This window comes from Psammomys obesus, unplaced genomic scaffold, assembly GCF_907164565.1.
Source record: "Psammomys obesus unplaced genomic scaffold, mPsaObe1.curated_primary_1811, whole genome shotgun sequence".
Lineage (NCBI taxonomy): Eukaryota > Metazoa > Chordata > Mammalia > Rodentia > Muridae > Psammomys > Psammomys obesus.
The window spans coordinates 14,557,170-14,572,805 of record NW_026585626.1 but is presented as its reverse complement, the minus strand read 5'-3'; the positions used below and the strand labels follow the sequence as shown (position 1 = coordinate 14,572,805).

Here is a 15,636-nt window from a genome sequence, read left to right as displayed (position 1 = left end):
ACAGATTTGCCTGACTATTATCATTTCCCTGGCACTTCTCATGTCTGACCTCCCTCAGCCCAGCCCACACAGTCTTTAGAAGTTGGGCAGTCATGAAAAAGAGAGTGGAGGTTCCACAAAAACACTAAGAATATATCATGTGTATGACTCAGCAATATTTATAGCTATATACCAAAGGGACATGAAGTCAGTATGCAGAAGGGACAACAGCACTCCCATGTTTACAGTAGTTCATTCATGGCAGTCAGCAAATGAATCATCCTAGGTGCTTGTCAATATATGAATGGGTAGAGAAAATGTGATACAAATAGATGGATGGATGGGTGGGTGGGTGGGTGGATGAATGGATGGATGGATGGATGGACACACGGATGGATGCATGGATAAATGCATGGATGGATGCATGGATTGACTGGTAGTTGGGTGGGATGATGGTGGAAGGAAGGATATGTATCTTGTCATCTGAAGCAAGATGGACAAAACCAAAGGACATGATACCAAATAAAATAACCCATACACAGAAATGCAAATAATGTGTAAGCTTTTATACATCTAAAACAACTGATCTCAGAGAAATTGAGAATAAAATGGTGATTACTGGAGTCGAGGGAGAGGAAAGGAGATTATAGAGAAGATGGGTCGTGGGTACAAAGTTATAAAGAGCAGAGTGATGATAGTTGATGTGTTTTGCATTTCAAAATAGTTAGAAGGTTTTTTTTTTAATCTTCTCAACACAAAGAGATGGTTTTTAAGTAGATGGATATGCTAATTACCTTGATTTCATCACTGTACAACATACTAACACATGACAATATGTCCTATAATAGGTACAATTACTGTATACCAATCAAAAACAAAATAAAGACCTACCCACACTTTTCTTAGCTAGGCTCAGCAGATGACTCCAGGAAGGAGGGACAGGCAGTGTGACTCTATTATGGAAACCATCCTTCCCACAGAGAACCAAGATTTGGGACTCACAGCACTTACTTCCCTGTTCACCATGACTCTCAAGTCCAGCAAGCACTGCTGTTCTCTCTCTCTAAGGCCCCAGAAGGCTTAGTTTTCAATAGGCTCATGAAGTACGAGAGTGGACCAGCTATGAGAAGTCATGGAAAACAAAGCCTGGTCAAGTACCCACAAATATGTACTGAAATCACATTCTATTCTGCCAAGCACATTCTAGATAGAACAGAAAATTCCATATGAATGCCTTTATTTGGAGGGGAGTTTGATGAACTCAAACCCAGGGTCTTACACATGCCAGACAAATGTTCTGTTTCTCTAGATTATATGTGAATTTTTTTTTGTTTTTTGTTTGCTGTTTTGTTTTGGTTTGGTTTGGTTTTTGAGACAGGGTTTCTCTATGTAGCCCTGGCTGTCCTGGAAGTCACTCTGTAGACCAGGCTGGCCTCAAACTCACAGTGATCTGCCTGCCTCTGCCTCCCAAGTGCTGGCATTAAAAGCGTGCGCCACCGTTGAATTTTTAAGAATAAACATAAGACCACAAGTAGAAAGGTCTCTTCTGAGATGCAGCGGCCTAACATCTGACCACAGCAGGTGCGTTCTGCCACCGCACTGACCTCTCACTGCTCACACCCATCCGGACACCACCAAAGGACCTGGTCATGATGGAATTTTAAACCCACTTCATAGCAATCCAGAAGGGCAGTCTAGGGTCACAAAGAAGGGCTTCTCAGCCCACAAGGCTACTAACAGCAACAAAGGCATTACATGGTCCGAAGGGTCAGCTTTGGTGCTGACTGCCAAAAGTGATTCATGGATGAGTTTGCGAACACAAAGGAGACATTATGCTACCAACCACACTTAATAGACTGGCTATCAATCTTATGCAGAAAGACAAATATTTCCTATAAAATTTAAATTTAGAAAAAAATAAATTGCTGGTTTGGAAAAAATAAAAGGGACATCAGTATACAAGGAAATTACAAGCAAAATCATGGTTCACAAAAGATAAACAAATGAGGAGTCAGTGGCTGACGGTGGAACTTAGTGAGAGAGGGGTCCAACTATACATAACTATGTATATTAACCATGAGGAACAACAGACAGCAACCATGAGAACCAGCCATGGACACCAAGCACAGAAATCAATGGCAGGCACCAACCACACACACCCACCATGAGTATTAATCAAGAGCATCAACAACATGTAATGGCCATGCACGCTAAACAGGAGTACCAACCACAAATGCTAATCATGAGCAACAAACAACTATGTCAAATACAAGCATCAACCACATGTAACAATCACATAGTAACCAAGTGTTTCGTTCATGCATACTAATGTGTATCAGTCAACCGCATACAACAACCACACCCAGTAACCATGAACACCAATCATGTGGCTTAACCATATGCACCAACCATGATTATCAACCAGAAGCAACTAATATGATACATGAACCATGATTAATCATTCATATTATGTATGCCAACCATGAATAACCAACTTGCATACCAAACATAAGCATCAATTACACGCACCAAGCATGTGCATAAATATGTGTCCTTTACAAAGGACACAATGACTACAGTGCTGGAGGGCAAGAGCCATTGAGGACCCTAACCACGGCTTTAGGGGGAAAGCTTTCTGCTCATCTTTGCTCCCCATGGGCCTTGCCATGAGTGACATGGAAACAGTTTAGTATTTCATAACTCTCTACCTCTGTTCAATAAACAGTTCTACTTCTTTAAAGCAGTGTGGGAATCACCTCTACTTGCCCATGAATGCAAATCTGTATCCACTGAGTACTGAAGGTGCTGCCCTTCAGCCCTGGGCTCTTCCCATACAGCTCCGAACACAAAACTTCCAAAGCACTAACACAGTTGCATCGTGACTGCCCAGAGGCTGTGTCCTGACCCTTCTCAAAAGATGCAATTTAATGCTTAACACAAAAATGTAATTTGTGGGTGGTATTTGTTTTACTTTAGACTTCTATTGCTGTGATAAAACACCATATCCAAAAGCAAGTTGAGGAAGAAAGGGTTTGTTTGGATTACACTTCCACACTTAGTCCATCATTGAAGGAAGTCAGGACAGGGCAAGAATCTGGGGGCAGAAGCTGATGCAGACGCCATGGAGGAGAGCGTTGCTCCTCATGGCCTCCTCAGCCTGCTTTCTTTTAAAATCTAGGACCAATATCCCAAGCATGGAACCACCAAAACTGTGCTGGGGGCCCTCTCCTTCAATCACCAATCAAGAAAATCCTCTACATGACCATGGTCTGATCTTATGAGACGCATTTTCTTAATTGAGGTTCCTTCCTCTCAGATGACTCTAGCTTGTGTCAAGGTGACATCAAACTAGCCAGCACAGTACACAAAATTTGCTTGTCACTTTGCACCAAGAGGAAGAGTTTGCAAGGTTTTAAAACAGCTCTACAATCCCAGCAAGTGAGATCAGGGATTATTTGACAATTAGAGGCTCTCAGGCTTCAGTTTTCTCCCATACCACCACTTTATCCCTGCACGTTTTTGTAAATTTCTATGTAATAAATATTTGTGTCTTCTCACTGAATTCATTGAGGAAATATTCCACATGGGCAAACCCTTGAGAAGATAATATGTCCTTCAAAGTGACTGCTCAAGGCCTCCCAAGAGCTTTTCTTGGTGGTTAGCAATAGCTTGAGGAATGTTTTGACCCTTCAAATCCAACAGTATCATTCGCAAGCAAGCCTACGGTGGATCCACCAACGCCATCTTTGAAAGCAAAAGCAACTTCATTATAACTCGCTCTTTCTGATGACATTCATTATACCTCCTAATTACCGTCTGATACATGCCAGAGCTTTCCCCACCTCCTTTCTTCACTCCAGTACCTCTGGGTTCATCTCAGCAAAACAGATAAAACCGTCCTTTGTCAATGTGACTCAAATCCATAGTGACAGATCCAAATAATTTCACCAATGAGGGTGGTGGTACTGAAAGATGATTTCCAGACGAAAAGAAGCCTCAAGCAACATGCTGGACACACCTGACCTCTACTGTTCTAGATGCTATGGGAAAGTCCTCTGTCTCTCAATCACATGGCATGTTGGGATTGGCCACACAAGAACCAGCAACAAACAAGTCCACGTCTGCAACAAAACAGCAGAAGAAGCCAAGAAAACACAGCATTCTGCTGGCTATGTAAGACCCCAAGTTTGATCCCTAGTTCCTAAACGGGAAGAAAGAAAGGAGGGGAGAAAGAAGAAGAGAACAAGGGGGGAAAGAAGGAGGGAAGGACTTCCTTGTCACTTCACACCCCTTTCCGTGAAATACAGAAAAATCCAGAAAGCGGAGCCCTCATCTGCCAAATCAACATAATACTAGAAGAAATAGTAAGGATCAGCTACAAATCCCACCATTGCCACTTCCTTCATCAGGAATCCCTGCCCTGGGAGGTTCGGGGTGTTGTGGCAGGGCTCTTGCCTAGCATGCACAAGGCCTGCAAAGAAATCCTTAGCTCTGGGAGAGCTCCCTCTAGATAAAAAAGAAAGAGATATAGGCACATGTTTTTCCTCAGCAGCATGCCCAGCTATGTAACTTAACGAAAACAAATAATGCTAATTATAAATAAATATCAGTATGGTTTTCCACCAGATGCCTCCTGCCCACCCTCTACATTATGCAAATGGCTGATACACCACAAGTGCACTGATGAAGCCGGCCCTCCCATGCGCTGCTGAAGACCCATCTCCTACTCTCTGAGCACACTGCATCTGCCCTTGAGAGATGATGTTTTTAAATTCTCTCTTCCTACTTCTATTGATCTGAGTTGGAAACCCTGACTCACATGTAACTCGTGAATTCATGTGAGCACTACATACACGTTCCAGGAAGTACTTCATGCTTACAGATGATCAGTGGGCAGTGTAAACACATGTAATGAAGAAGCACATGAGCTGAAGCCCCCTTTATTAAGGTCTCCACACATAGTTCCATCTCTAAGCATACATAAGCCACTGAGCATCAAAATGAACTTTAAAAAGAAAGCAACTGGAGCCAGGGTGGGGGAAGGTGTTGGCACATGGCCTCCTCAGCATGGGGGAGGCAAGGGCAGGTGGATCTCAGGGAGTTCAAAGCCAGCCTGGTCTACAGAACTAGTTTCAGGATAACCAAGGCTGCGTGAAGAAACCCTACCTCAAAAAAACAAAAGAGAGGAAAAGGGAAAGGGGAAGGGAGGGCGTGGGGGGGGGGGCAAGAAGGAGAGGGAGGGGCAAGAAGGAGAGGGGGAAGGAGGGGCAAAAAGGAGAGGGGGAAAAGAAGGGGAGGGGAGGGAGAGCAACCATAGCAGAATACAAATAACATTAAGGTTTTCAGAAATTCCCTGTTAATTTCTCTCAGTGAGCAAAAGGGGTCCACAATGTAATATGCTAAACAAACTCCTAAGCCACTCACTGATGCCACCACCTTCAGCCTGACAACCTATCTTTAAAGGTTAATTAAAATTCCAATAGAATGCCCATGGAGTATGCATTGCTCATCCAGCAAATTGGAAGATCTCCCAAGCACAGAAAACCTGATAAAAACTGACCTTGGCCTCTTCATGAGAACCCATGAAGAACACTTTCTTCTGCTTAAGTGTTTGCTGATATTTTATTTCAAAAATTTACCTGGAATATGATTGTGCTGGCTGTAAAAGACGGAGACTAAATACAGGCTGAACTAAAATCCTCATCAGAAACAGCTACGTAACTGAGAACCAACTGTGTCATGCTCAAAGAGGGAAACAATGGGACAGATTCTGCTTAGCCCCACCACAGGAGCTGCTCAGTCCCAGGAAGCTGCGGAACATTCTCCTTCCCTCAGATCAAGGAAGCAGACCTGTTTTCAGGAGCGCCCACAGCCAGCTGGATCCACAACTAAGTGAGATGGCCCTCCCCTGGGATCTTTCTTAAAGCAAAAGACAGCCTCGCTTTTTCGGTTGTCATAGGGCAGCACTTTAATGATGCTTACAAAGATCAGGGCCACTGTCTGTGATAAGAGATCAAACCTGGCTGGAGCAGTGAAAAATGTAAAACAGACTCCAGTAACCCTCGGGCTTAGATGTTCATTGATGCTCCATGATCCAATCTCCTTAACACAGGATGTCTTTGAATCTGAAAGCCAAGTATGATAACACACACACAAATAGTTCTCCACATACACCCTTAACTTGGGATCCCATATGCAACAGACCCGCTGGCAGAACCCATGAGGGGCATCTCATTGGCAATGTGGGTAATCCACTTGCCCACATACATGGTAAGGACGTAAGTAAGCTAGAATTAAAACTACTGTGCTAGAGCTCCTGACCCCTGTGCCACCCTTGGGCACCACCCCCTCCTTCAATAAGGACTACCCCAGGCCCTAGGGGAGTTCCTGGGACTTGGCTCTGGGAAAAGATGGTGAGAGGCAGGGCCCCAGCTATAGTGCAGCACCAGTCCCGAGATGCTAGGGAAAGGATATGAAGGTGCCCTGGCCATACTTTGCCTGTATGCTTAAGGCTGGAGGTAAGACCAACACTGTTACAAAACAGGATGGCCATGTGTGGCTCCTTAGGACTGGCTGGCTGGGCAGCGTGACCCCTTCAATCCCGCTTGTGCTGCCAAACCACTGCATAAGGCTATTTGTCATTTATGCTCAATACATGAGAAATGCGGGTAAATTCCGGCCACCACAATGCTCTACAACTATTCCCACATCTATAAAACAGCAGCCTTAAGCTGGAAGAGCATCTGCTACTTTGGTTTGGGGGTGAACCAAATAAAGAGGTCAGTGCTACTTCTGTTTCAGTTAGCCAGTTTGTCGTGGAACAGAAGATTCCTCTAAACTCAAAGCCAGTTATGCGTGCAGCCCAAAGTTCATCTTGTCAGTATTCTTATTAACTGCATGCCATTCACAGAACCACAGTAAAGAACAGATAGCCCATGCAGGGTGGCACATGCCTAATAACACCAGAACTCTGGACGCTGATGCAGAAGGATTAAAAGTCCAAAGCTAATATAAGCCACATTGTGAAACTACGCCTCAAAACATTTAATCAGATACACAAAAAAAAGTAAAATATTCTGTAAGACATGGCACACATCAGGTGCTCAATGAATGGTAACTTAGATTATTCACTAACTTCACCAGTGAAGAAGATACAGCACCAAACACTGCTGTCTCTAAAGTACTGTTTTCACGCCAACAGCATCCTGAGCAGACAGGACTATGGTAAAGCTCTCAGGTCACCAGCTGGCTCCTTTTAGAATTCAACCATGCCTATCTCCTCGTGGGAGACCCTTTCTTCTGAAGTCCTTATTCCATCCAAGACCAAGCCATAACAGCCGAGCCAAACAGAGGGGCAAAGGACAGTGGTTGGAAGACACAGCCTGACACAGTTATATCTAGACAGCAATCTCTGTGGGCCACAACCTGACCACTACTCTGTCCTCTTGGTAAGATGACTGTGCCTAGCTCTGGGTAGCATTAAAAAGAAAAACTATAGCATTTCAACCTAGATGCCCAAGGATTAAGCTAATTTGGTTTCAGACACCTCAGCCACACTCTACCCTAGACAAAGTTCCCATGACACCAGCTGTTCACTACTGTGGGCTATCTGGTTCCTTTCAGAATCCAAGCACACCCAGGAGGTGAAAGATAGGAAGAGGGTGAGTTCAAAGTGATGATTAGATCAAGTCAAGATCAATCTGGGACTCATGAGACCCTGTCTTAAGCAAAACAAACAAAGATATACAATGCAGGCCCATGGTGAAACACATTGAGACAGTACCTGGCTAGCATGTATGGGGCCCATACATATGTTCCAGCCGCAGCACAGAGGAAGGGGTGTGGCAGGGGGAAAGACACAATATATACAAACTAATTAGCGGCTGAACCTTTCAAGCCATCAAAGGCACTGTCAAACGTTACACAGCCCTTTAGTCTGTGAAAATATCTTCACTCTCAAAGCTCATAGAATGCCCCACAAACACCAGCCAGTGAATACAAGAACCTTCAGAAGGCAAGAACAGCTTTCTCTCCCACTCCCTTAGATCAGGTTCCACAGCAAGTGACCAAGATGAGGGACTGGCCCAATATAACTAGCTATTAGGTTCTATGTATGCCAAATAAAGGCAAAGAATAATAAAAATAAAAGCACTTGTTAAAGTAAGAATTATCACGTACATGAGCAGTTATTAATCCTTCATATTAAAAACTCAATCTCCAAATTACTCAATTTGAAGCCACCATACCCTTTTGGCGGAATCTTTGTCTGTCTGTCTGTCTGTCTGTCTGTCTGTCTGCTGGATTGCTATGGACAAAGTCCAGGCTCTCTGGCATACTAGACATGTTCTGTGCCACCAAGCCACATCCCCAGCCCAAACACAACTCAGCTGATGATAGCTTGGCATACTGAAAGGGTTCCCTCACAAAACTTTCAAGACAACGAACAAGTAGGTTGAGAAAGTCAGCACACATTAATTATAATAATACAAATAATATAATGATATAAATTATGTAAGTCACACAAATAATTTCAATAGTTTTGTAATTGTCATTAAAGCCAGACTTTTAAATGTCACTTTAAGAGACCACACAGAGACAGTAAAACCAGCAAGTGAAGAGAGTGATGACCCCAAACATAGCAATGGGCACTCCTAAGTTGGTATGAAATTTCTAGGGGCGTCAGTAACTGAGCTTTCCAAAAAAGCCTCATCTCAAGTCACTTGTGAGAGCAGAGTTGAGAGGCTTGTCAGATAGGGACTCCAAGTGTGCTGAAGACAACCAAGACCCTGCTCAAAAGGACACATTTGTGACCTGCAAATGAAAGCAAACAGGACCCCAGTACATTTTACCCCTGCACAGTCCCCAAACTCAGCTGCAACTGATTTAAGAACATGGATAAGCTGTGTAGATAATAGTCTATAATTTACACATCTTAAACATTTTCATAGTTCCATTAGACCAAAAGCTCTGAGAGGCTTCTAATGAAGAAAGGGGGAAATGTGATATTTATGGTTACTATTAGGTCAAATTTGTTAAATGATGGTGTGAGTATCCACTGACAGCAGCAGCACCAGAAAGCATCAATATGGTTTCAGGGACAATGAAGTAACAAGAGCCCATTTGGAAGAAATTTCTAGCTGGTCTCTGCCTTGTAAGTTTATGGGTGGCTTATTCATACATAACATGCAATTTCAGTACCTTTCTCTTTTTACATCCATCACTGTCCCCTTGACTATTCCTCAAGACCTAATGTTGTCACCTCAAAGTCGCACAGAGGCCTTCCAGCTGACCAAGAAGAAACCCAGTGACTACTAAAAAAATCAATGAAGAAAAGCTACAGATATTGTAATCTCTGCCTCTGCTACTTTGCTTTCTGAATATGATGGAAATAACACTAGATTTAACTCTGGCTTTTCCCCAGAACCTGAACTTAGTCCTGAGACAACTGTAAGGGGAAGCTTGCGCTCTAGTTGACACAACAGAATGAAAGAAAACACAGTCTCAAATTCCCAGAAGTGTGACATCCTAAACCACGGCGTACATGGCCTCACAGAACATCAACCCAGGGTCTCAAAATTGGGTCGGTCTAAACATGAATTTCTTAGACTCAAGCACTATTGCTAAAGCTACAAGCTACCACCTTGTGTTCAAGTTCTAAAGAATGCTAGCAGCATACGGTTCCAGAGCAGTCTGAGGCTGGGCCTTTTCCTCCATCAGAGGCGTCTGTAAGCTTCAAGCCATTCACAACTCAAGGCGAACTGGACCCACTGTAAGCAGTCATCAAAATGCCCAAGCATCTCCCTGGTATTATAGTTCCAGAAGTTATGTAATTACTGAAGGAAGAGGAAGCAACCAACTAATCTTGCAATTTTAATTATGGTGTTAGAGTAAAAATAACATGGGAAACAAAGAAAAGTTTCTGAACTTCTAATAGACATTTAGCTAGATTTAATCACAACTAAAATCCAAATTTAAATTTTGATCCTTCAGTAACCATCCCAAGTATACCTTAACCATCTTTGCCCACCCTTTCTTCCTGGTCCACAGAAAGCTCAAATTCAGACATTCACAAAAAAAAGTCTTCCAACCAAAACAGAAGTGAAGTACATATAATGCAGTTGTGCAAAATCTATAGTGAAAATTAAGAACAACTGTCCACCTGGGAAAACCACCCTGCTTACTGAGCCCATGAGAGGTCTAAGGCTTGACAGGGGAGGTCAAGCCCGGTCAGGACACAGCCCTCCTGGGGACTCCAGGTAAACTCCTTCCTTCTGAGCGCCACTGTAGTTGTCATTCTCCTCGCAGGGTCTGCCCACTCTGCCCTCTGCCCTGTCCTCCTTAACAGACAGTCGGGCACAGGCAAAAGGCTGTCAGCATCTTGTCAGCCATCAGAACCAGGAAACCATTAAGTTAGTCCCGGTTAAGTTCTAAGTCCCCAGCTGGTGGGCTGAGGAAGGAGGAAGACTATGCAGGTGTGGGGGAAGATGGTTGTTTCTGGGGGTTTGGAGGGTGACAAAAGAGAGAGAGAAAGAGAAAGAGAGAGAGAGAGAGAGAGAGAGAAAGGTAAGTAGGTAGATATAGATAAATAGACAGAGTTGAATGATTAAACAAAAACAGGCCTAGTCAAAATGGAAGTGGTGGGGAGTGGCAGGTCAGAAGGCATGCCCACCTAGGGAGAGATGGGTTCTGAAACACATGAACAGGTTCTTGGGAGCAGATGTAAGCACTGTGCTCATGTACTTAGAAAGTGACTTAGGTGCCCACAAGAAGTCGGGGGCGGGGGGGAGGGGGCGTGCTGTGATAGGATGTGGATGTAGCCAAGAATTGGTAAAGTGAGAACTGACGGCCATGCAGAGTCCCTGGAAAACAGAGAAGTTGTTAGTCTCTTCTATTTCTAATCACATATCCACGTGCGCACAAACATACACATTCCCACACAGTGGCGCCATGTCACTGGGGTCCATTCTTACCTTAGCCACTGGCAGGCTCCTATTAGTCGCCACATCGCACAAACTGGAGGTAGAGCTGCCCGCCACCGCCGGGAGAAAGACCGGAGAGCGCGGGGGACTGCCTGTCGCGCCTCCGGGGATGCCCGCGAGAGCTGACAAAGTACTGGGACCCGGGCGCGCGGGAGGGCTGCCCCCGGGGCTGGCGCCGGTGCGGGGCCTCTGGCGGATGCCATCCAGCAGGCGCACTAGTAGTATGTTGGCGGGCAGCTCGTCCACACCGCAGCCCACCAGGATGCGGCACTCGGGACAGCGTAGCTCGTGACGCGAGCACACGATGCTCTCCAGACAGCGTCGGCAGAAGGTGTGCTGGCATGGCAACACCTTGGCCGTAGTGTCCAGGCGCTCCAGGCACACGGAGCATTCCAGCAAGTCCAGCAGCGATGACTCGTCCATATCCTCGTGCGTCCTCGCTTGGGCCTCCCGTTGCTGCTCACCCTGGCGGTCGTCGTCCTCGCTCCGAGCTGTAGCGGCCGCCGCCTTGGACGCGCACAGCCAAGACGCTCCAAGCAGCATGGGGGAGGCGCCGGCGCGGGCCCAGCGAGCCGCCTAAGTCCAGGAGCCAGAGGCTGGCCCGCCGAGGGGAGCGGGCATCTGCACCCAGCCCGGGCGGCAGCCGTCCATAAACAGGGTTCCGTCCCCCGCGGCGCGCTGACAACCCTAGACGCTGGCCTCCACGATTTGCAAAGTGACACGCGGACCCTGCCAGCTAGGCGGGGACCGGAGTTACTGGAGCCTCGAGTCAACTCCAGCCGGCTGAGCGGGTCCTACGCGCGCGGCCCGCCACTGCGGGCTACACCTGTCCCGCCGCTCCGCTCGCGCCCGGGAGCCCAGCGGCAGGAAGCGCGGGGAGAGGCCGGCCGGGTCCCGGGGGAGGCCGAGGCGCGGCGTGCGCGCTCCCCCGCGCCGCAGGCGAGCCGCGCCGCCCCCCTCGGCGCCTCCATGCGCCCCCGGGCTGCCAGGGGGCCGCCGCCTCGCTCAACTAGCCCAACCGGACCCCTCTCCGACCGCGAGCACGTGCGCGGGGGCGGGCGGCGGTCCCGGGCACCGCGGGGGTGCTAGGAAACCCACACCTCTCCCGCCTTGGCGCTCTCCTGTTAGGCCACCTCCCGGGCTCCCGAGAACTTCCCCTGCGCAGGCTTGGCCCTGTCCCCTCTGGACGCTGGGTTCTCCGAGAGCTGGAAGAAGGGACGTTTCTTCTCAACGCCTCCGCGACGGAAAGTTTGCGAGCATTATCCCGACTGCTTTCCGCGCCAGCGCTGGGGAGCAGCCTGAGGACGCATCCGACACCCAGGCATCCTTCCGGGCGACTCCGGGGAGCACTCTTGCTTGTGTCCCCTCCCCCGCCAGCACGCACAAGTGACAGCTGTGGCTGGAGGTGCGAGGGTGTCCCTTGAGGCGAGAGGGGAAGGCCCTGGAGCTAGCGGGGTCCCCGGGGCCGACCACCTTCGGGAGGCAGGCTGCCCTCTCCAGAATCCCTGGTGTGTGACTGCCGCCGCCGCCCACGCGCCAGCACACTCTGGCCGAGCGGCGCGCCCCTGGCGGCGCGCGGAGAGATTCCTGCGCCGGTTCTGGTGCGCCCTGGTGAACCAGCTCCAGATTTTCCTCGTGAGGCTCAAAGGAGGGGGAATTTGCGCTCCTTCCCGGTGCCCGGGTTTCTGGGAGCGTCAGAGCGACGGAAGTACGTACGAGGACCCGGAGCAGCAGGGAAGTTTGGCGGTGGGCTGCGGTCGGCTTCCGAGATTTCTTGCCCTGTGCTGCCCCCTTGTGGCCCCCTTGTGTTTCCAACGCTCTCGAGCCCGGCAGAGGCAAAGGTCTAGCAAGCTGGTCCAAGGTAAACAGGAGATGCCAGGGCTGACATCAGAAACGGTGTGGATGCCCCTCCTACCTGTAGGGCTGCCCTGTTGTTTGTGAAGCTGAGTTCCGCTTTCCTAGTTTTTAGGAAGAAAATAAAATTTGCTGTTGCTTAAATGTCAAGATATCTGCATTTTTTTAATGTTCTAAACAACCCTGTCATGTCACATGTAAGGAAAATGAGTCTCATTATTATGAAGCTATTAAATTATATTTAATTTTTGTGTTCCCAGAACCCAAATGCACAAAGACCACATGCTAGCAGAGCAGTTGCCTGTAAGCCGTGTGTCTCTTGCAGTGTACTATTTTCCAAGCTGGGTGGTCAGTAAATACTTTTTTTAAAAAATGATTTAAAGAGTGTCTTGTTGTTTAGCTTCCTTAGGAGTACAGATTTTGATATATTTATCCTATATTATAATGGCTAATATCCACTAATGAGTGAGTATATACCGCGTGTGCCTTTCTACTTCTGGGTTACCTCACTCAAGATGATCTTTTCTAGTTTCCACGTTTGCCTGAAAATTTCATGATTTCCTTGTTTATAATTGCTGGATAGTATTTCATTGTGTAGATGGACCACAATTTCTCTATCCATTGCTCAGTTGAGGGACATCTAGGTTGTTTCCAGATTCTGGCTATTACAAATAAAGCTGCTATGAACATAGTTGAGCAAATGTCCTTGCATTTTTGAGCATATTTCAGATACACATTTTGGAGTGGTATAGCTGGATCTTGAGGTAGCACTATTCCTAATTTTCTGAGAAAGTACCAAATTGATTTCCAAAGTGGTTGTACAAGTTTACATTCCCACTAGCAATGGAGGAGGATTCCCCTTTCTCCACATCCTCTCTAGCATGTGTTGTCAATTGAGTTTTTGATCTTAGCCATTCTGATTGGTGTAAGGTGAAATCTCAGAATTGTTTTGATTTGCAGTTCCCTGATGACAAAGGACATTGAGCATTTCTTTAAGTGTTTCTCTGCCATTCGATACTCCTCTATTGAGAATTCTCTGTTTAGCTCTGTATCCCATTTTTAATTGGATTACTTGGTTTGTTGGTGTTTAACTTCTAAAGAAGCTAAACAACAAGGAAGACCCTAGGGAAGATGTTCAATCCTTATTCAGAAGGACAAATGCGATAGGCATTGGAAGCAGGAGAAGACAGGGAACAGGACAGGCGCCTACCACAGATGGCCTTTGAAAGACATTACTGATAGAGGTATCGAAGCAGAGGCTGAGACTCGGAGCCAAACTTTGGGCAGAGTGCAGGGAATTTTATGAAAGAAATGGGAGATAGAAAGATCTGAAGGTGACAGGAGCTCCAAAAGGACACCAACAGAGCCCCCCAAAAAAAACTGAGCCCTGAGGGGCCTGAAGAGGCTGATACACCAACCAAGGACCATGCATGGAGATAATCTAAAACCCCAACTCAGATGTAGCCCATAGACTCAGTCTCCAAGTGAGGTCCCTAGTAATGGGAACAGGGACTGTCTCTGACATGAACTCAGTATCTGGCTCTTTGATCATCTCCCCCTGATGGGGTGCAGCCTTGTCAGGCCACAGAGGAAGACAATGCAACCCATCCTGATGAGACCTGATAGGCAAGGGTCAAATAGTAGGGGAGGAGGACCTCCCCTCAGTGGACTAGAGGAGGGTCATGGGAGGAGAAGAGGGAGGAGGGTGGGATTGGGAGGAGACAAGGGAGGGGGCCACAGCCAGGATACAAATTGAATAAACTTTAATAAATTATAATAATAACAAATAAAAGAGTGTCTGAGTCTCATCATCCAGTGATGATTTGAACACAGACCTTAGGCTCCTCAATTCCAGATATTCTGAGTTCCTATCAGGCTGCCAGTTCCTGAAAATTTTGGGAAGCAGATAGTCTTCCCAGCCAATATCTGCATCATTTATATCAGTATTGGCAAGGGTGTATGTAGTGAGCATTTTGGTTTCTTTAAAACCCAGTTATGTGAATGTGTTTTTATTTTAACCCCAGGTGTGGGATACGGGGCTGCTTCAGAATGTCCACGGCAGCTGACTGTAATGTGTCTGCTCTGGCAGGGGCATGATTTGTGCCAGCTGCAGGTAGTTCAGTTTTGGGAACTGTTGAGAGGGTATGAATGGGAGATCCCTGAGGGGCCTGTGGTGGCTGCTGCCCTGCTGGGGCTGGTCCCTGCTGCTGCTGCCCTGCTGGGGCTGGTCCCTGCTGCTGCTGGTCCCTGCTGGGGCTGGTCCCTGCTGCTCTCCCAGCTGCGGCTGCTGCTCCATTTGCTATTGCTGAATTACAAGTTTGCTGGTTTGCTGGATATTCTGACAAAGAAGATGGACTTGTCCCTAAAAACCTACTGACCCTAATCAGCAGAAAGTGGGCTAAAGAGTTCTTTCTACATGCTCATTCCCTTCTCACCTTTCCCACCTGCCTAGTGTTGGGGAGTTGGAAGGGATTGGGGTGGAGAAGGGTAGTAGATAGAAGAATGCAATAAAAGTTGGGCATGGTGGCACACACCTTTAATCACAGCACTAGAGAGACAGAGGCAGGCAAATTTCTATGATTTCAAGGCCAGCCTGGTCGCCAGGACAGCCAGGGCTACACAGAGAAACCCTGTTTCAAAACACTAAACAAACAAAAGAACCCAATAAAAATGGCTTTAAAAAATGCCTTCAGATGTATGGTAAAACTGTCTATCTTATAAAGAGGTAGGAGGAGTGGAGATTGAAATTTGCTCTCAGACCTTTGCTCAGGAAACACCCAAGGAGAATTTGTGAGAGGACCCAGAATGCCTGATTTATGAGTGT

General features: G+C 46.9%; 1 protein-coding gene across 1 annotated transcript in view; it reads right to left on the bottom strand.

Moving 5' to 3' along the window:
- Sh3rf3 (SH3 domain containing ring finger 3) overlaps positions 1 to 11,832 on the bottom strand; it is a 314,216-nt gene extending 302,384 nt beyond the window's left edge. The window contains exon 1 of the mRNA XM_055614838.1: positions 10,950 to 11,832. Coding sequence (XP_055470813.1) covers positions 10,950 to 11,501 — 552 coding nt within the window. The 5' untranslated portion in view covers positions 11,502 to 11,832. The remainder of the gene's footprint in view (positions 1 to 10,949) is intronic.
- Between the last annotated feature and the right edge of the window lie 3,804 nt (positions 11,833 to 15,636).